Here is a 20,651-nt window from a genome sequence, read left to right as displayed (position 1 = left end):
AAATCTGTAAGCGAAATGCTGCAGAAATATTTTGTTCAAATCAAGTCTGAATAAAAAAAAACTTTCACATTCCAACCGGTTTATTGATAACCATAACAATTCATCAATAACTACCACAGGGACAAGAATATGCTCAAAAATATTTGTGTTTCATAAACATCAAAGCTGTCTTCAATTCTTTGACTAGATTGCTGCCTTCTGCTCATCTCCAAGCTTGCTATGAGTCTCACTTGGAAAGCATTAACAAGAATACAATCAAGGACAGCTCTTCACTCATTGTTGTCTGTAACAATATTAGCAAACGTGGTCTATTCCAAAGCTGTTAATGCATCAATTCCTTGCTGATATCTTCTCTGACAGATGCTTAATACAGAGTATCTCTAACTATATTTAGAAGCCACACTAGTTTCATGTTCTCTGGTGTACAGTTTACCAGGAAGGGGAGCCTACATTGCTTTGCAAACACTAACAAGAAGCAAGAAAATATATTCACTGTACTAACAGGCAAAGTTAGAAAATAAATTACAAAGTATCATACGATACCTAAATCTCCATCTCCCCATGGCACTTCCAACCAATTGCAATTATAAATTCTACTCATTTCTTTCAATCTGGAAAATAAAAAATAAAAAATAATAAAAAAATAAAATCTGTTCTTGCTAGTTGGGCCAGTTCTTAATAGACTGCAGGTAGGTTTGGAAGAAGGTCAGGCATCTCACTGCAATATGAACTTTCACCCTTCAGCAAATATAGCTTTGAAGATACAGAAGCTGCTAGTTTCTTTTCTTATGCTAAAGGACTTCAGCTGTTTCTGTTCATTTTTCACATTATTTTTTTTTCCCCCCACACAGCAACTTTTCAAAGAGCCAGCACCTGTGCATCTGGTTTCCAAGACATATTAACTTGAATTTCACTCCAAGATAAACTCACAGTAAAACCATGAGAACCTTTAGCTGATTAAGAACAGTAGTACAAACTTTTTTTAACCTCATGCCAGAAGAGACATAGTTTTGTATTCCCAAAAATCAGGATTAGTACATGGATTTGTAAGGGAGACACTGCCAAATGGCCATATGCTATTTTATTATTTATTCTTAATATACTTAGAAAATAAAAAAGCAAAGATATTTTGAACATATTTCAAATACTGTTTAAGCCATATGCTGAACTGTTGTTTTTCTTCTAGTAGTGTACTATTGACTCAAATATCTCCTAAACAATTTTTCATTGATAAATTGAGGTTTGGATGACTTTACTCAGCAGTGAAAAATCTCCAAAATGGGGATCTGGTGTTCTGATTTTGATCCGCTTCTAAGTCATTAATATTATTTTCTTTTCCTTTTCCTACAGACTTCACTCTTTTAAATCTAATATAATTATCCGTCACTCCCACAATTATGATATTAGTAAAATACCAAGTAAAAACATTTTTGTATGTCATTAACTTCATTCTATCTTGTGTAAATGTGTGTAATCTTGAAAACTAAACAAAACAATATATAAGGGACTTATATAAGTAAAACAACAGGGAACGGAAATTAATTAAAGCCTTTTCACTGACTGCACTGGAGGAAGATTCATGCCAGGACCCAGCACTTCAGAAAAATAATTCTGTAAGGGTAAACAGATGGTGTCCCAGTCCTCAGAAGAAGCAGGATCATCAGAGAAGAACTGAAAATAGATGCTAGAGCTCATTACTAAGAAGAAACAGGGACTATTTGGGAAGTGTTGTAGCAACTATGTATTTCTGCAACACTAACAAATGTGTTGAGCTCATCACAGTTACCTTTAATCCCTAAAGATGTATGTGTTCTGTGTTGCAGTCTGTGGCAACTGAAGCAACAGACAGGATCAACAACTACAACAGAAAAACTCTGTAACATTGTCATCCCAAGGATCAAGAGGTTCACTTCAGCTGTTTTTTAACAGCTAATTTTGCCTGGTATTCTAACTGCCTGATATTTTGCATATCTAGTTAAGGTCTAACAGATTTTTACTATGGCACTCTAAACTTACCCACTTGTCTAAAGCCCCTGCAAAAGTAAAAGTGAAGTGTGTCAACTACTTAATTAATCTTTAATGTTAAAAAAACTATTAAAAAAACCTAATCTTAAACCAAAGGTTTAAAAGCTAAGAAATGCATCTGTGGTGCTTAACTACTATTGATATGAGCAGCAAAAGAGAAGCTACTTCATTTTAACAAATGAAATTCCAGCAATCCAGTCCAAAAGAACCAGCATTTAGGCTAGAGGTGATTAAAATATGCCTGAGAGAGAAGATGTATCTCAAGTAGCATTTAAATATGTCAATATTTCAAATAATCTTTGTTTACATTTGACCAAAAGTTATATAACAATATGTAAATACACATATAATACAAAAACATATGCAAAAAAAAAAAAAAAAAAGCAAAAAACCCCCAAGCAAACAAACAAACAAAAAAAACAAACCAAAAAACGAGACCTTGATGAGTTCAAAGCAGCATTCTCTCCAGTGTTTATCATCATATAGACTTTAAAAATCTGGCTATTTCACTCCAAATGCAAATACCAATGATTTCCTTCTCTTGAAAATCAAACCAAACAAAAATTACTTTCCCACTCAATTCTCTTTATGATACTTCCACATTGTATTGGTTTTGTCATTCCAGTGCTGTGTTCAATCAATGAATTAGCATTCAGATGATTTTGTATTTCTATATCCAGTGGAACCTCTCACTCCTTAAGACATGCTAACAAAAGAATACCTCAAAACCCTTGCAGAATCTATCTTAATTGCACCATCCATTCACACAATTTATAAATAAGGAACTAAAAGACAAAAAGTTTCAACATTTAAACTGTAAAACCAATCTAATCTAATAGCTTCTTTTCCCAGAGTACTTCAGCACTGAAGTGTAGACTAAACACACAGTTTAATTATGGTTACAGGGGCTTTGAGCTTCTGAAATTTCAGCCTTAGATAATAATAAACATGATCAGTCAAGACACCTTTAGATTCAGGAATTGGTCTTAAAAATTGGTCTTAAAATTGGTCTGTGACAAGTGTCAGAGCAAAGACAAGAATAGAATTTGTTTTTAGGGTTATTAGAATGTTAAGCCTTTTCCCCTGCCATTCACTACATGCCTTCTAATCTTTTCAGCATCAGAAAAACATAGGGTGTATTTTCTCTGAGTGTAAACCTAATGCATTCTCAGAACATTATCCATCTTGAAAACCACGGGAAGCAAGGACTTTGGGAAAAAGTACAGCATGTGACTGGGTTGTCAAATGTGGGGTTATAATGCATTAGAGGGTCAAATCAGCACGGCACAGGCAACAATCACTTTAATTAGTTCCTAAATTCTGAATTTAAGATATTTTCCACACAGAAAACAAACCACTAAACTGTATTAAGAATCCTAAAGCCCACAACAGCAACATCCAAACATCACTCGCCTGGTTCCCAAGAGGAGCAACATTAAGCTCCATGAAGGCCCCACTGATGGAGGTGGCAGCTGCTGCTGCTGGCTGTGTGCTGGGCCTTGCACACACAGGAAGAAGTGTGTCACCTGAGAGCACAGACACAACTCTCCTCTCCACTGCTCAGGCACACTTTGCTTTTTCCATCTTCTTGAAGGATCGACAATTGGCAGGTTATTTTTCTAGCTGAAAGCAGCTTGCAAACGCTGTGTGCCATAGCTAGAGTGCCAAGGTGTAATCACAGCAACCTCTAAACTCAGTAATCTGTTAGACCCATATCAGATTTGATTTGAGTACATGGACCAGCTGCTAGCACTCTCAGGCTACTAATGTTTTCTTGGACAAGGCAATAAATCAAAGTAGAGATTTTTAGAGGCTTTCCCAACCAGAAAGTGGTAAAAAAGGCATACAGGCTTTCTGAGCTGAGTTCAGACTCTGAAGGACTTGTGCCTGAAACAATTTTGCTCCTTGAATGCAATTTTCCCCAAGCTGTGCTCAGAACTCTCAGTATTTTCCCAGCCTGACAGAGAGTGAATTCAGCATGTGGCCTAACCCCTGGGCAGTACCCAGGTGGGCCTGGTGTGCTGATTTTTTGCCACATCCAGGAGATTTTGGTAAAGTAGCCTGGTACTGGACTCTCAAGCCAGTAAGCTTTTCCTAACCTTTTCCTAGCCTGACTCCATCCTTTCACCCTTCTATCAAATCTTATCATGACATATTCCACCCCGTGCATCACTTTTTGATCATTTCCCAGTCTGCATATTTAATTACATACGGCATCACAGTGTTACTTTCTCTTCCTCTGCTCTGCAAGGGTGCCTGATGAACAAAGTTTAAATGACTGCAGGGATGGCAATAGAGAGGGAAGAGAAAAGCCTCCTTCAGATTTGATTTTGGACATACCTGTTATTCAAGGGAACTGCAATGAACAGAAGCCCCAGCTACAACAGAAGCCTCTCAGTAATTCAAGATGTACATCAATAAACATATACACCAGGTTTGGAAATCACAAAGAGGCTTTAAGTAGCTAGACTGTGTCTAGATGAAGTCTTCAGCAAATTTAACTTTCCGTATTTTACTGTGATTTTGAAAATTTCTAAAACTTGACTAACTCTGGTTATTTTTTTATAAGAATGGTAAAAGACCATAACCCTAAACCATAACAAGCAGTGGCTAGTGCTAACGTTGATAAACCTTAGGAAAATTTCTTTCCAGTTTAGGGAAGAATGTCCTAGGTTTTTGGGAGCTGCTGATCTGACTAGTTGAAATGTTCATAAATAAAAATTAATATAGATCAGTAAATCTTGGTTCAAACATTGAACAATATGAGGGTAAAAGATGCACTGCATATTAAAACTGATTAATAAATATAACCTTACAGTACCATTGCATTGAAACAGTTACTTGGAAGCTACAATAACTGTTCCTGAAATTGTTATATATTGCTTAATTCTAAAACTGGCAATACTGGAATTTAGCAAAAGTATTTTAACGTAAGGCTACATTTTACATAATAAATTAATAATGATTTTTATGCACAATATATGCAGTCTCTCTTTCCTGTCTTCTCCTTTGACTATTTTATCAGTATATAAATTATAAATTATGATATTATATTATCAATAATTTCAAGTTTGCTTTCTTTATTTTCTTTTGTGTTTTACCTAATACTTATGATATGGTCAGTATTAATTGGGATTATGATCACTCTTCTAAAAATTTATTACACTCCTGAAAATACTCAGAGTTCCCTTTTACCCACTTATATAAGGAAAAAATTAGGAAAATAGGGCACAGACAATAGCAGTATTAAACACTTCTTTTATAGTTTTTTCCTTATTGTTGAAAAGATCTGTGCCCAGCAACTTAAAATACCTAGGTACTTCCCAATGCAAACCTATGCAATTATATCTTTGGTTTTAGGGTCTTCCTACAGCACAATAGTTCTGTCCCCTGTAGTTCCTCCATTGCCTCCTATTTCATCTACCTATAGACTTCTCTTTAGATATAAAGTTATATATAAAGTTTGCTCCCCCCCCCCTCCTTTCATTCCCCAGTTCCCTGTTGTAAACAATTAGCCCTGGGTATCCAGTTACCTTGTGACAGGACAGGGAAAGTCAGGGTAAGTCAAGCGTCAAACACTTGCATAAAACAAACAGTGCAGATAAACAAGAAAAGGTATTTTAGATCAACTGATAGGAGCAAAGAAAAAAAAACCGAAATACCTTCAACACCCTTGTGTTAACCCATGCAAGGCAATGAAGTGCCACTAGCAGAAGCATGCATTTATATTACAGCTAGAAAAAAAGCCAAAAAAGCAGTTTAGAGCGAGAACATCATAAATTGGGTCAGCTTAGCATATTTCAGTGCACGGTTTCTGAAATGGCTGCTATACTAACCTTGGCTGGTCAGAATACCCCAGCTAGCTTTCCGTTTCGCAGGGCACTCCCCTATACTTTCTGGGCTTCTTTTGGGGAGATTCTGGCTCCTCTGAACAGCTGTGTTTGTTGTCATTGTTTGTTTCTGGAGGAAAGCCTTTCTGTCATTGCTGCAGATAGTCTGGTCTGTCGAACATCCAGAAATGGATTTCTACTACCTTTTTTTTTTTTTTTTTTTTTTTTTCCCTTTTGCTTTTTCACAAAGGATCTCGCTGTACTTACTGTAGAATGGCTACAACACTGAAATCCATTCAGCAACATTTACTAGCTTGGACTAGTGAGTACATAGTGGGGGAAGGGAAGGACTGCTCCAGCATTTTCTATTTTTAAAACAGAGAAAGAATCAGCTTAGCTACAGCATGAGTCTTAACTATTTACAAGATTTAAATGGAAAAAAGGTGTTAATTTTTTAATCACTTCACCAAAAAAGTAGCAGATTTTTACAGCACAAGTATTCAATGCTTTGTAGAACTGAAAACTAAAACTGTTTTATCAGAATGACAATTCTTTTCAAAATAGACACAATATTACTGCATTAAGCTTTATTCACATGCAACTTGCAGTTAAGAGAGCTTCTGGAATTCAGAAGAATCCGTTAAAATATGAAACACTTCGGTTATTTTGTGGTTTGCTTGGTTTTGTTTTCTTTAAATAGCATTTCTACAGCATGTCAACTGGAAACTACATACTGAATAAATAAAAGCATGGTTTGACAACCAAAAGAAAACCCATTTCACCACTTATTTTTAAAGTGTGATCCCATTATAAATGTCTGTATTCTTTTCAGAAGAAGCACAAGTCAATTTAAAAAAAAATACTAAAAAAGGGCAACCAACTAGTAGTAGATTTTTTGTTACTATGTATCACACTGATACTACACAAAAGAAACTGCAGGGAAAAGTAATAGATGATAGAGCTCCAGCATGGATAAAAAGGGCAGTAATTTCTCTGTAGCAATATCGTGTTACAATACCATCTTTATCTCCCCACCACTTCCTTCTAGTATTTCCTCACTATCCTCTTGTTGTGATACAAAAACTAGCCATTTGTAAGCTTTTTAAAAGGAAATTAACATTATTGTGTTTCATTAATACTGCTCCTCTCAGAGACCTGACAAGGTAAGAAGGGGAAAGAAGAAGGAGAAGCTGCAAATTTCACCTTGAAATTACTGCACATGAGAACTGCCCTACTAAAATGGCAGTGCACTCTTTACAGAACAGGAGCAGGTGGGCTACAGCTAGTTTTGCTTTTCAGTTTTGCAAGAAAGAACAAAACTGCCCTTCATAGACACTATGCTACTTTCAGTAAGTTATTTTTCATCGCATTTCATCTAGTTTAATGAACCACAATGTCTCACAAACTAAAATAAACACTTCTATTCACCCAGCAATCAGACTCTGCAAGTAAGTATTGAACAGAGTGTTTGTAAAAGGGCTGAGTATAAAAGGGCACATTACAAATATATCATTTTGTAATTATATCACAAGTAATTAGAATTACTTGTTAAATTGTAGTGTTTTCTTCCAGTCAATAAATAATGGAAGATGAATAAACAGGAAAGCTTAGTGAGCATATGTATATATGTGTCTTTGTCAGGAAGATACCAACACTGTTCCCCAGGTGAGAAATAACTGATGACAATTTCTGTATTTGCCATAGCTCTGAGGCTCATCCCAGTTTTATAAGTCCTTTCTCCTTTCAAAGGTATCCCAGGACATTCAGGATAAGGTGGTGAGGATCAGGATCAAGCAGAGCATCTGGCACTGCAGGGCAGGGACTCACAGTGGGCCAGGAAGACAAAACACCTACGTGTTTTTGTTGGAGTTTTGCAGGTGAGGTTGTCAGCTGAGAATGAAGCTAAATCCATCTAGAGGAGTGGAATAAACCTGGAAGTAGTACATACAACTTGGTGTCCATAGATATTCCAGGCCCCATTCTCTCTTACTAGTCTCAGAAGTGTGACTTGCAGGAACAAGGAAGCCAGTAGACACACAGACACCTGACATGGCTTCAAAGCTGCCCCCCAGGGGTGTCAGCAGCACCTGCTCACACTCATCCAGAGAACTGCACAGGAAGTAATGAGCTACCAAGAAAGTTAGATTACCCCAAAAATCTGCCAATTTCAAGGCAAGGATACTAGGAAAAGTATCTCTATTCTACAGACACTTGTCACTCATTACTATTAAGTTACTCTGAGTACATTGGAGCACGTCATCTTTTTTCACACTTCAAAGAAGGCAAAGTTTATCTCGCTCAGGACTGCAGAAAAACCTTTTCACTCAGTTCTGCTTGACAAAACCATTCATTCTCCAGGCAAAAGCCATTAAAAAGTTGTATTAGAACAGTACTTAAATACAATTTAAAAAATAATAAAAAAAAAAAGCTAGATTGACATCAGAAATCAAGTGGAAATGTATTACTGTATTCAAACTATACTTGAGATGTTGATATAAAGAGGGGATAAACATACAGTTAAAACTCAGAAGAATGAAGAACTTTCACCTCTTAAATGGAATTGCTATATGATCTTCCTCAAGTCAGCCATTCACGCACTGGGTTACACTAGTTGCAAAATAAAAATCAGTATTTCTTGACTTCATTAGGTAATAAAACTATTAATAATTGAAACTACTACTTAGGCTTGTTCTGCTCTTCAGATTTTTCTCTATAAAAGACACTCAAACATTTCCAAAATCTGCCAGCAAACAGGAATTTAAGTAGATATCAAAGTATGCAGAAAATACAGCAAGCCATTACTTTCCCTGCCTTGGCATACAAGCAATGAGGGACAGTATTTAAATTGCTGTTACTCACAGAAATAATGCAGCTACTTCCATAAAGGCAGCCAGAGGGCAGAGTGGACTTTATAGTAAGAGTAAGGAAACTGGAGGAATTTTACTGATGAGTTTGGAATTCTGTCTTTATTTAGCAGAGCAGGTTTTAAAAACCCACTATTTATTTCACTAACAGTTATTTCTATTGAACTTTCGTAACTCAGGAAAACAACTGTTGATGGAAACTTTCAGATTATTTTATTCACAATCTTTTTAATCTTTATAAAAAGAATCGTCAGTACAATTTCAACCAGTCATCAAACGGCTGAGTTTAATCTACAGTGGCAGCACAGATAGGAATTAAAATAGAAATTTTAGTTCTTCTCTTTCAATAGGGAACACATTCTAATTTAAAGACTGTTCTTAAGGCAGTGAAGATGCAATTGTGGTAATGCAACAAAAATGTTGTTATAAAAACAACAAAAAAATCAGCCAAACCCATACCTTTAAGCACATTGTGCCTCCCAATACAATGCAGTTCAAACTCCAATAGCAACAATTTATGTTCGGAAAGACTGGACAAAATTGCACAATTTTCAAAGGTCACAGATGAGCATTTCCTGTGCAACTCCCCCTGAGCTAGTCAACTGATGAGCTACCTCACTTTCCAAACTGCTCTACTCTCAGATTCACTCTAATTTTATGATCAGTGACCACACAGAACCTAGAATCATAGAATCATAGAATTTTCAGAGTTGAAAGGGACCTTTAAGATCATCCAGTTCCAGCCCCCCTGCCATGGGCAGGGACACCTCCCACCAAATCAGGTTGCTCAGAGCCCTGTCCAGCCTGGCCTTAAAATGAGGCTTCCACCACCTCTCTAGGCAACCTGTTCATGTCTCACCACCCTCATGGTAAAGAACTTCTTCCTAACTTCCAATCTAAATCTCCCCACCTCTAGTTTGAAACCATTCCCCCTCGTCCTATCACTACCTGACAGCCTAAAAAGTTCCCCCCAGCTTTCTTGTACCCTCTTAAGATACTGGGAAGCTACAATAAGGTCTCCTCAGAGACTTCTCCTCTCCAGACTGAATAACCCCAACTTTCTCAGTCTATCTTCATAGGAGAGGTGCTCCACACCTCTGATGATCCTTGTGGACCTTCTCTGGACACACTCCAGCACATCCATGTCCCTCCTGTAGAAGGGGCTCCTGAACTGGATGCATTACTCCAGGTGGGGTTTCACAAGAGCAGAGGGGGAGAATCACCTCTTTGGACCTGCTGGCCACGCTTCTCTTGATGCAGCCAAGGATCTGGTTGGCTTTCTGGGCCCCAAGTGTACACTGATGGCTCATGTTGAACTTCTCATCCACCAGCACCCCCAAGTCCTTTCCTCAGGGCTGCTCTCAAGCCAGTCACTGCCCAGCCTGTATCAGTGCTTGGGATTGCCCCGACACAGATGCAGCACCTTGCACTTGGTCTTGTTGAACTTCATGAGGCTGGCATGGGCCCACCTGCCACACTAAATTCTGCAACAGGTCTAGAAACTGCCTCTTCCTGCTGATGTGATCCACAGCCAAAAATCATGAAGCTGAGATGATCCCTGGATCTTAGTACCAATACCCCATTAGTTGCCTAGCATTTGACAGTGCCAGAAACCAGCAGACCTTGAACATTACTAACCATAGAAGAGGCAAGATGAAGCATGTTTTAGAAATAATTACACAACATGCTTGCTAGCAAAAACATAGTATCCTAAAAGGCCACTGTTAAATCCTGCAGTGCCAGCTCAAGCTTAGGTGTTATCCAGGTGTCACCAAGCAGTCCTCTGTCCTCTGTATCTTGACAAATACCAGCAAATATGCAGATAATGCTTAAATGTTCATTAGTTATTTAAGAATAAAATGACATTTCTCTACACTACTATAAGCACTAACAAGACCTGTTACACACTCCTCCCCTTTATAACAGCATCATCACTGTTTCTTTGCTGGAAATCCAGATTGTTATTAATATTATTTTTATTATTATGGTAGCAACAGCATGGCTGGCTAGTACTTTTCCTATCTCTTTTCCTGAGAATTTTACAAGAAAGGCCTTGTATCCTTAGATGCTGAAAATCAGAATGGAAGATTGAGAAAAGATTTAAAATTCTGATATGGTAAATCTCAGACTCAGCCCTGGCAGAGGTCAGCTATGGAACAATAACACATTTACCACATTTCTTGTCTTGCTGATTTGTAGCCTGCACCCACCAGACCTCTTCATGCAGGCAGGCAGTGGCAGGACAGAGTAAATATTTGCTAACACACGGGCTGAAATAAAATAAATCACACCAGCTGTGCTGGTGAATCTAGCCACAGCAGCTACCAAGCAGGCTCGGGCTTCAGATATTGACAGAGAAGAGAGACACAAAGTGTGTGACTTGTATTCTGCATGGGAATGATGCAGAGCACCACAGAGTGAATCTTCAGCCAACTATTGTGAGAGAAGAATCATAAAGAGAGAGATCGTATCTATTGCCAGGAAGACTCCTGACATACCAAAGAGTACATCCCCTAGTGCAACAGATGCAGCATGCCATAATGGATTTATGACCAACCAGACAGCATTGCTGCAGTAATGAACAGAGGTCAGTACTTAGGCACGTAGTGCATTCCCCCAAAGCCATCATCATCTAAACCTGGCAGAAGTTCACTCAGAAGTTCAGAAGTTGCCTGCATTGCAAATGTTTGAGAACATCCCTTACAAAAGAGAAGCATGAACAGAAGAACCGTGGCTGTCAGGAGTCTATGGCTAAGGGAAGGAACATCACCTTCAGGATCCTATGCTATTTTGGTCTTCCCCTGTTGCCTTAGGCCCCACTGCTACATACCAGTGCAGACAGTATGTTCGAGCTTGACCCAATCCAGCAACCAATCTATTTCCCAACAGAATTTCTGTAACAAGAGTTGTCTTTCAGGCCTTGGAGGCAAATTGCTCCAGGGGTATTTTTGGTCTTATTGCTATGCACCTTTTAAAACCCAGCTACACCATATTGGTTGTATTTCAATGCGTATTATTAATTTCATCTAGAAAATAAAAGAAATTAATTGATGAAGAGGTATTTCCAGGAGAGTTAACTTAAGATTGTGTACATCAAGCCAGCCAACTGGACATGGGTTGGTGACAAGTTAAGTTCCATCTTCAGAAAAGACGCATTTCAAGGAGGCACATGAAAACAATACTGACCATAACATATAGCTGGTGACAGTGCTATTCTCAAAGAGGTCCTGACACCCAAATAGGTAAGAGTGAAAAAAAGGTGAAGAATCTACATGATAGGATACCTCAGTTTCTTTTGTGGAAGCAAGCATGCAAACAGGGTCTAGAAGATACACTCGCTAAAAGTTTCTGTAGCCTTACATATTTTTAAGGGGAGGAAAGAATCGATGCTTGTGAACTGATATGGTTGGTTTTTGTTGCTGTAAATAGCAGCAACATGGCTCTCATCATGCCAGTCTCACTGCATCATACAACTCTCATCCAAATGCCTTGATGTTCTTCAGAAGAAAATGGTACTGGCATCTTGGTTATATATGGTATCATTTGCTTCACTCTAAGCAAGTGTCTTCTTTAGATTTATTCTGCAGTATGACTCTTCTTTGGCAGTTATTTGTCATATTAGGCAAAGTTATTTAACATACATGAGAAGATGATGAGCTCCATCCATAAAAACCTCCCCTTCTAAACTTTCAAAGAAGAATATTCACACTATCTTAAGCATTTTTACACCATTAGCTTGTGCTGCATATGAAAAACAAATGCTAAATGTGGTGCCTTACATCAAGCACTATGGTGAATAGGTATGCCATACAATATTCCTGTCATTGCTAAATGAATCTCTATTGTATCCAGGAAGCCAGTAGAGGTCTTATATGGCTTTATTAATAGAACTGTGATCTCTGTGGAATGCAAGTTGAGAAAATGCCTCATGCCAAGCTACCCTACCTAACAACTGTTGCTGAGTGACATTATCAATTGGAACTTTTAAGAATAAAATAATAAGAAAAGTTTGCTCTGATCAGTCACTACAGTTCACAGTGTAACCACGTTTGCCAAACAGTGGATGTCTAAGAGAGAAACATATCATTATTTTCTATTTATGAGTTGTATCTAATGGACTGGTTTCTTGGGTTCATCCAAGTAGTGCTCAGTGTAAAAAAAAGAGAAAGAAACAGAGAGCTTCTCACTATTTACAAGCTTCATAATCCTGAACGAAGATGTGGACTTCAATCTTCAACTACCAAAATCCCATAGATTGCTTAATTTAGGGTAACTAGGAATAACCAGTGTACTCAGCACTCCTACTATGCCTGGCTAAGGCAGATACAGCAAAGATAGGTAGCTTAGAACTTTGTTCATTCAAGAGTAGATGATTTCTTATTTAAGCTTAGAAGAAATCAGGGCATTTCCACCTCCCCAGTTCTGCAAAACCAGTGTTAATATTTTGAGAAGCTATGCTCAAATAGCTAGCGGGAGGTGTCCCTGCCCATGGAGGGGAGGTTAGAACTAGATAATCTTTAAGGTCCCTTCCAACCCCGACAATTCTATGATTCTATAAATACTACAAATACAAATTACGCTTTCAAATAACTTTCAAATATTACTTTAAATTGGTATAGTTATGTGTAAGTGATGCTCTATGAAAGTTTTTGCAAAGAGACTTGAAATAGTCAAAAAATATGGAATCAAAGAAAAAGATTTTGTGTTGTCAGAACAATTTAGCTGGTGCATCAGACCCCAGATACCTGCATGTAATAGTTGCTCGCTGTTTACGCTATATTAACTTCTGAAAAATTATTCTTTGATAGTAAAGTTCCTCTATTCCACCTTCTCCTTGCAGCTAAAAGCACTTTGACAGCTACTGCGTATGAGGTTTAATTTTGATAAAATAGACCCTCTTTGCTTTATAAAAAGGTTATGAATGTGAACCATCTCTCCCCTTCTATAAAGTTATCTGTATTATCAAAGTATGGGCTCTTCCATATGAACCCAGCTCTCAGCAGGACTGCTCAAAAGATTTCATATCTTACAGAACCGAAACACCTTACAATCAATTAACTCATAAGCTTTGATACACACTTGTACTTTGACATCATTTCACACCACCTCATCTTAACGCAAACGAACAATAAAACTCAGTGGAAGCTCCAACTCAGTGCTTGTATCTACAGAGCACCTCCACACCATGACCAGCTAGCATAGTAGGAAGAATCTAAAGGATGCTTTTGATCTGCAAGTTTTGTACAGCAGCAGCTGTACAAAAGGCTGAATTATTAACTCTTCATAGGTCTGGAAATACAGCAAAAGAAGAAATCTTACTGTTCAGATCACTGCCACTGCAGATAGCCTGTTAAGGAGCTAATTATACTCAAATTACAATTAAGTTCATTTTTGTAGGTCAGTTTGTAGGATACAGAATTTTAAAATAGATTAAAGTTATACACAATATGACCTTGTTCATAAAGAAAGTGAATAAAAAGTTGGCTTTTGCAAATTTTCTAGCAAAATGAATAAACACATGTTCATTTCACCAAAATGAAAAACAAAAAACTAAGAACCATAACCTGTTTACAACTGTTACACAGCTACAGTCTCTAATTGCAATGCACTTATCTCTAAATAACTAATCAGTCCCTCTGAGGTCAATGGGGCAAGTATGTGTACACGACTGTTTACAAAATGAACGCCAAAATTAAAATAATCCAGTAACTGGGACTTTCCTAATAAGTGGATCCCGTTTTGTTTTAATTTTTTTATGTTTTAAATACCATTGACTTCACTGCAAAAAAAAATTGATTTTCAAGAGTTTATAGATACATGGGCCTTTGATCCACTTTAAACAAATGCAGAAGACTGCAGAGTCTTGCATTTGGTGTTATTTAATATTGTGAATGATAGCATATTATATTTATTTTTATAAAATCAGTGGATGACACTCAGCTGCAGGTACTGCAACTGTTTAGATGGAAATAATTCAAAGCAGACAGGTAAAATAGAGAAACTGATATCACCTGAATGCCAGTGCAAAGTGCTACTATTAGGAAAAATCAAATGCAGAGTACTGTGAATCTGTTTTAACATGATGTTTATAGCAGGGTACAGATTGTATCTTTAGTACTTCACTATTAGGGGAAGAAAAAAAAAGTGCATTGTTCTAGGAGGTATTACATAAGGTATAATTTATACAGCACATTGCATAAACTGCTCTACCTTTTTATAACTAATAATTCCAATGGTTGCACTTACAAAGTCTCCACTGGAGCACTTTGTCTAGCACGAGGAATCAGACATCAATAAATATGTTTTGAATTGTATATGAACTGGCACAATTCCAAAGGAGAAAAACTACAGTCATTCCAAAGGAGAAAAACTACAGTCATTCTAGGTCTAGAACACAAGATTTAGGAAGACAGACTCAGTGAAATCCCTTATTCTAGAAAAGGCAAAAACTGTAGTAAGTAGAAAGATGCATTATTGTAGTCTTTATTACTTTTCATACATGGAGAAAAACTTGCAAATAACTTAATCATATTTCATGTATTCTGTTTGCAGAAATAAAGATCTTGGTAGATTTTGGGGAAGAGTTGAAGCATTCTAGTTACGAGAATAGCAAAAGTCACAATTTGTTGCATAAGGACACTGCAGAAATCATTATTACTAATGATTGTAAAATTGGTTAGACAAACATTTGCTATGTATGTTTTATCTTAGAGTGTCCAAATTACCTCTCAATTACCTTTCAGCAGTACACAAGAAAACGTACTCAGACTTCATCTGCATAAATAAATCAATTTCAAATTATTATTTTATACACCTTTTTCGGTCTTAGCTGATGCTGAACACTGATCTGATTCTTGTATTTCAATGCTGCATAGATAGTTTAATGATTTCTAATTAATTATTGGGACAGTGTATCTCTCCTGTTGTTCACATACATATGAGATCCAAAGAACAGATTTGACACAGTTGACTGGTGACTATACACACCGAAGAAAAAATATTCCTGCAATATTAAGGAATAAAATCTGTTCTGTTTCACTACACTATTGAGCAACAAGACCACAGCAGTGGATGACAGAGGTAAAGCTGTCTCCTTGTATTCAACAAAGAACAAGCCACAAAGCAAAGTCAGTCTGCCATGAAATGTGAGATTCCTGGGCCTCAGATCCTGTGCTGACCTATATACATTCAGTATGATAAAAGGAATTCCACCAAGTGCTACTTGTTCAGTACCTGAAATGTCCTCATTACAGGCTTTGTAAATGAAGGTTTATTTTAACTCAAGAACTCAATTCAGTAAACTGGAAATAATACCTGTGTGTGGTAGCAATAGCACATTACTTCCAAAGGCTCTTTTCTTCTTCAAAACCATAGCACTCTGTCCTAGCCAAGCCCTTATCATAGTAGAAAGCATTTTGTAATACTACAAGCAAATTGAAATTACATGCGTTAGCAGAATTTTAAGAGTACATAATGAGATTAAAAATACAAAATGAAAACAAATATTTCTTCTAACTAGAATTACTTCTTGAAACACTGTAAACTTCAGTTAGGCAGTGACAGGTTATTTTTCTGTTTTGGTTTTTTCTTTTTAGCTGAGGCTTCTGTAATGCTTAATAAAAGACAGAACAGGATCCCTAATTTTGAGGATACTATTTAATTATACCATTTAATGTTACAATCTACTGTACATCTTCTAGATAATACTTTGAAAGGGATATTTTGTTACATGGTAGTGTACAAACCCTACTGAGCTCTCACTGTACTGTATTTCACAAACACAAACAAACCAAATCCCACTACATGGTGTGAGTTTAGAGGGTAGTATGGCCCCTTCTACAAACAGAGCACAAAGGTTTAGAATAGGCAAGGTAAAACAGTGATTTGGAGGAGCTTTGTTTGTGTCCCAAAGACTAAGGATTGGTCCTGTTAATTCTGACAAATGGCTGAATTTGAAGACTACACAGTATTAGCTGAACATGTGCCTAGGACTATTCCAAATCCAGATGTGAACACAGTGAGATGGGCAGTGAAAAACCACAAGACACTGGTGTCAAAGTATAAAACAGTACACTTTAGCAGAAAGCAGTTGTGTTAACTATTTTCTTTAAATAAAATAATCAGAAACCAGAAACTCTACCAGATTTTTAAGCCTTTAAATCAATATAAACCTCTGCTACCTGAGCAAAACAGTAATCTGCAAGAGTTATAGATTTCCATTTTTGCACAAGCCAGCTACAAGAACACTGAATAGGCATTTATTTAGATATAATGATTCAGACGTTTGACAAATGACCAAACTAAAGCCTCCTGCATTCAGTAATAGGTAACATGGTAGACTATTTTACTTTACAACCTGATACACTTATTCCTTTCCCTCTAGTTGCTGCCAGTCTTTTTCCTTCCATAGTCAGATTCCATGTCAGCCTTCTCAAAATGAATTGCCTTAGAGCTAGCCAGCAGTTTTTGACAAAAACAAGTTCTTAGTTTCAGGTGAGGGCTACCACATGCACTGCATTTCTTACAATGGGACAGACAGTCACTCCTCGCTGTCCTACTGCAGCGAATACACACACACCCACAAATATTTATCTGTACACACACACACACAGAGGCTTAGTACCTAGAATTATGTGATTAACATACTCAGACATAAAAAACTGGGGTTTTAGAACGTGCAGGGAACACAAAATATAAATTTACCTCAAGTAGATCTGCAAAGCAAGCTATTTCTTGCCTTTGGATGTAAACCTCTCTGGTTTGCAAATTTAAATACATACACACAAAACATCTAACATTTGCCAAAACACTGAAAACTGAAAAGATCTTTACATTTGAAACTGTAGGTTTCCACACAGTTTCCCCCTTTACATCTAACTTGGGTTCTTTCATCTTGTTCATGGTAGGTGAATAGGTGCCTCTGGTAGAGGAAAGACAAGTCTCCCTGTTCCACTGCCTGACTCAGACCTGATGCAATCCCAGAATACAGGGAACAACAATCAAAGAGAAGCAAGGCAGCAGGGATCCCAAGCTGAGCAAAACCATGGCTCAGTCATGCACTAGGACACCACAATTAAACAGAGAGTTTTCTGTGACCCAGAAAATGAACTGAATGAAAATGGTGCTGGCTCACCACAGATAAGCTTGGGTGAACAGTAGTGCTCAGCTTTGCCAAAGTTCTGCTTGAGCCAAACAGAAAAAGGAATTTCCACAAGAGCTTTCAGCGCAGTAAAATATGATGGGGTTTCATACTGATGCCCTAAAGCTCACCCTAAAGCTTCCTGATCCATGCCAAGATACTAATTCAAACTACAGGACAACATCTTCTCAAATAAATTGATGTAAGAAAATTTAACATCAAGAAACAATTCTAAGAAATACATGAAGTAGTTTCACTAAAGTGTTGCAAAATAATCACATGCAAAATACGGAAAATTTATCCACAAATGGGTAAAATGGGGAACCTTGGAAGCAAATGAAAAAATAGTCCTAGACTGGGAAGTATTTTGCAATCTTAAATATAGCCACCTTAAGTAGAGGCCACTCTCCTAACAGACATTTTCGGTAATATTTCAGCTTTACTTTGAACTTAATAACCTAAAAATAAACCTCACCAAAAATACCCAAAACAACCCTTCTGCCCCCCTTAAATAATCTACGACTCCTTCAAATATTTTTTGTTTAAAAAATGCACACATATATCATTTGACAAACTAAATATAAATAAGGCTAAAAGATAAATAATTACCTAGGGAAAAAAAACAGCCAACCAAAAACAAAACAGCCAACCCCAAAACAACAGTAACAACAAAAACAAACAGCAGCCATAAAATAGTGAGTACAAATATACCTTGTCCTTGAGGAACTCCGTAAAATTCAGCAGCTATCCTTGCTGCTTCCTTACGATTTCCTTTCACAATGTAGAAATGACTAAGTATAGCAAGGCTGATCTTCACAAAAAGTTTAAAACAAAAAAGTGAAAGTATAGTAAAGTAGACATTGGATAGCTGCTGGGCAAAAGGGCGACTTTCCTCTATGACAGTCATTGCTGCAGCAAAATCTCTCTCAGTGTTTGGGTAGAGCTCTCAAATGTGTTGATAAGATCATCTGGCTCCAGCCACACACTCTTGGGAACAACTGGTCCTGAGGAAAGAAAATATCAGCTGGTCATGATGCTTGCTGCTCAAAATATGACGATTATTTATACTGTACATAGTATTGAGTTCACTACCGCTCCTGCTAGCCTGGTGATATTCAAGTGGGACAGAACATAACAGACACAAGTTCCAAGACCCTGGATTGCATTTGTTCTACTTCAAAGGTCTGTTTCATTCCAAATTCTGCATTTCTAATTAATTTACTTACCCTATTAATAGATCTTTAAAAATGCACTGACAAAAGTATTATTATTAAGAGCTACAATGTCATGTACTAAAACAGGTAACTCAGGTAATCAGTTTTTGCTAAAATCAATTCTCTTGCAAAATCACTTTTGTGCTACTTCATTATGTGCAATTACTACTTTTTTCTTACAAAAGTAGAATCACATCAGTAAATACTTCAAATACATGTTAAGAAAGATACACAGATTTAATACATACCAGCTTTCACAACTTATTATTTTGTTCAGGCTGAATGAAAATATCTAGTATACATGGCTTATAGCATACAAAAAACAGCATTAAGAGCAGGCTCTAAAAATCAAACTCCTAGATATTTTTATAAATAAGATCTCAAGATATATAAAATTAAATTAAATGTTAACTCAATTAAATAAATGCAGTAGTAATGATAAAACATGGAAAATTTCTAATGCTTATGATAAACACTTCTTTGTCCTGCATCATATTATTTAAAATCTGTGACATGACAGGCTTTATTTCTTGGCCACTTTTAGAGAGTAAATTCCCCAGATCTTTTAAGAATTAGTTTGCTAATATACCGTAAAGCTATTAATCATAGTCATAAGCAGTTACACACAGATTGTTCCATTACTGTGAGTAATTGTTGACTAAATAACGGTGTCACAACATGATACAAACTGAGAAGCTACAGGACAGAACTAGATTCCTAAGCAAGCTACCACTCTAAAATAAAGAATTAAAGCAGCATAAGTAAGGGTCCTATTCTAAGCTTTCATATTTCCTTAAAAACAAAGTGTCTTAATAATGTTTAAAATACTAGACCTCTTATAATCTTAAACTGAAACACCCTCTATTCTACCTTGGATCCTCTAGTTTAATGGTCAGAAAAAAAAAATTTATACTGGTGGCAACTGTCCATCAGAAACAGAGCATGATCCAAACGTCACTGCATCCACAAATCCCCCAAACAGACACCCCCCCCCCCCCCCCCAAACAGCATAGCAGATATTAAGGATATGATACAAAATCATATTTCTGAAAGAGGCAAAATAAAGAATCTCTCATCATCTGGCTCCAGAACTAATTTATTAGAGAAAGAAATCATGATAATGTTTGCTTTAAGCAACTTTCAAATAAACCTACATAAAAGAAGAAAAGACAATGATAAAAGGAAATGTGCTTGGCAAATATCAAGATATTTAAGACAGGAAGTGAACTGTGGTCATCTTGAGAGAAATACTCAGTCTTTTTGAACCCACCAAACGTAATTCACATGAAAGTCAAAACAGCAACTAGAAAATGCAATTTAAAAGCTATTTATTAGTCTGTGAAAAAATATATGCATTTTCTCCTAAATTTCATTTATAGACATCTTCTCATCCAGCCAGAATAGGAACTGCTCTCCTCATACCATAGTTAGAAGCTAGAGTGAGTACTTAAAATGCCAATGAAAATCCTTTTTTATATTTGGCACATTGTTATCTGACACTGAATTGAGGTGTCATGTTTTCCGTAAGGATAAATAGGCATTATGTTCTGAGCCACCACTGCCAATTTCAGTTTCAGTC

The 20,651-nt window shown here is 36.8% G+C and overlaps 1 protein-coding gene across 5 annotated transcripts in view; it reads right to left on the bottom strand.

The window, feature by feature from the left end:
- Positions 1-20,651, bottom strand: part of ASB5 (ankyrin repeat and SOCS box containing 5) — a 40,086-nt gene that overhangs the window by 9,692 nt on the left and 9,743 nt on the right. For 2 of the 5 annotated variants that reach the window (XM_030449549.1, XM_030449550.1), the window contains exon 2: positions 18,570-18,862. In XM_030449549.1, the coding sequence (XP_030305409.1) occupies positions 18,570-18,765 (196 nt within the window). In that variant the 5' untranslated portion in view covers positions 18,766-18,862. Of the gene's footprint in view, positions 1-543; positions 612-5,861; positions 6,218-18,569; positions 18,863-20,651 lie in introns of those variants that run through there. The other 3 variants (XM_030449552.1, XM_030449553.1, XM_030449551.1) reach the window with 3 other exon arrangements.

Source organism: Calypte anna, chromosome 4A, assembly GCF_003957555.1.
Source record: "Calypte anna isolate BGI_N300 chromosome 4A, bCalAnn1_v1.p, whole genome shotgun sequence".
In the NCBI taxonomy this organism is placed as follows: Eukaryota; Metazoa; Chordata; class Aves; order Apodiformes; family Trochilidae; genus Calypte; species Calypte anna.
Note: the sequence above shows the minus strand (reverse complement) of the source record. Positions and strands in the feature narration are given on the sequence as shown.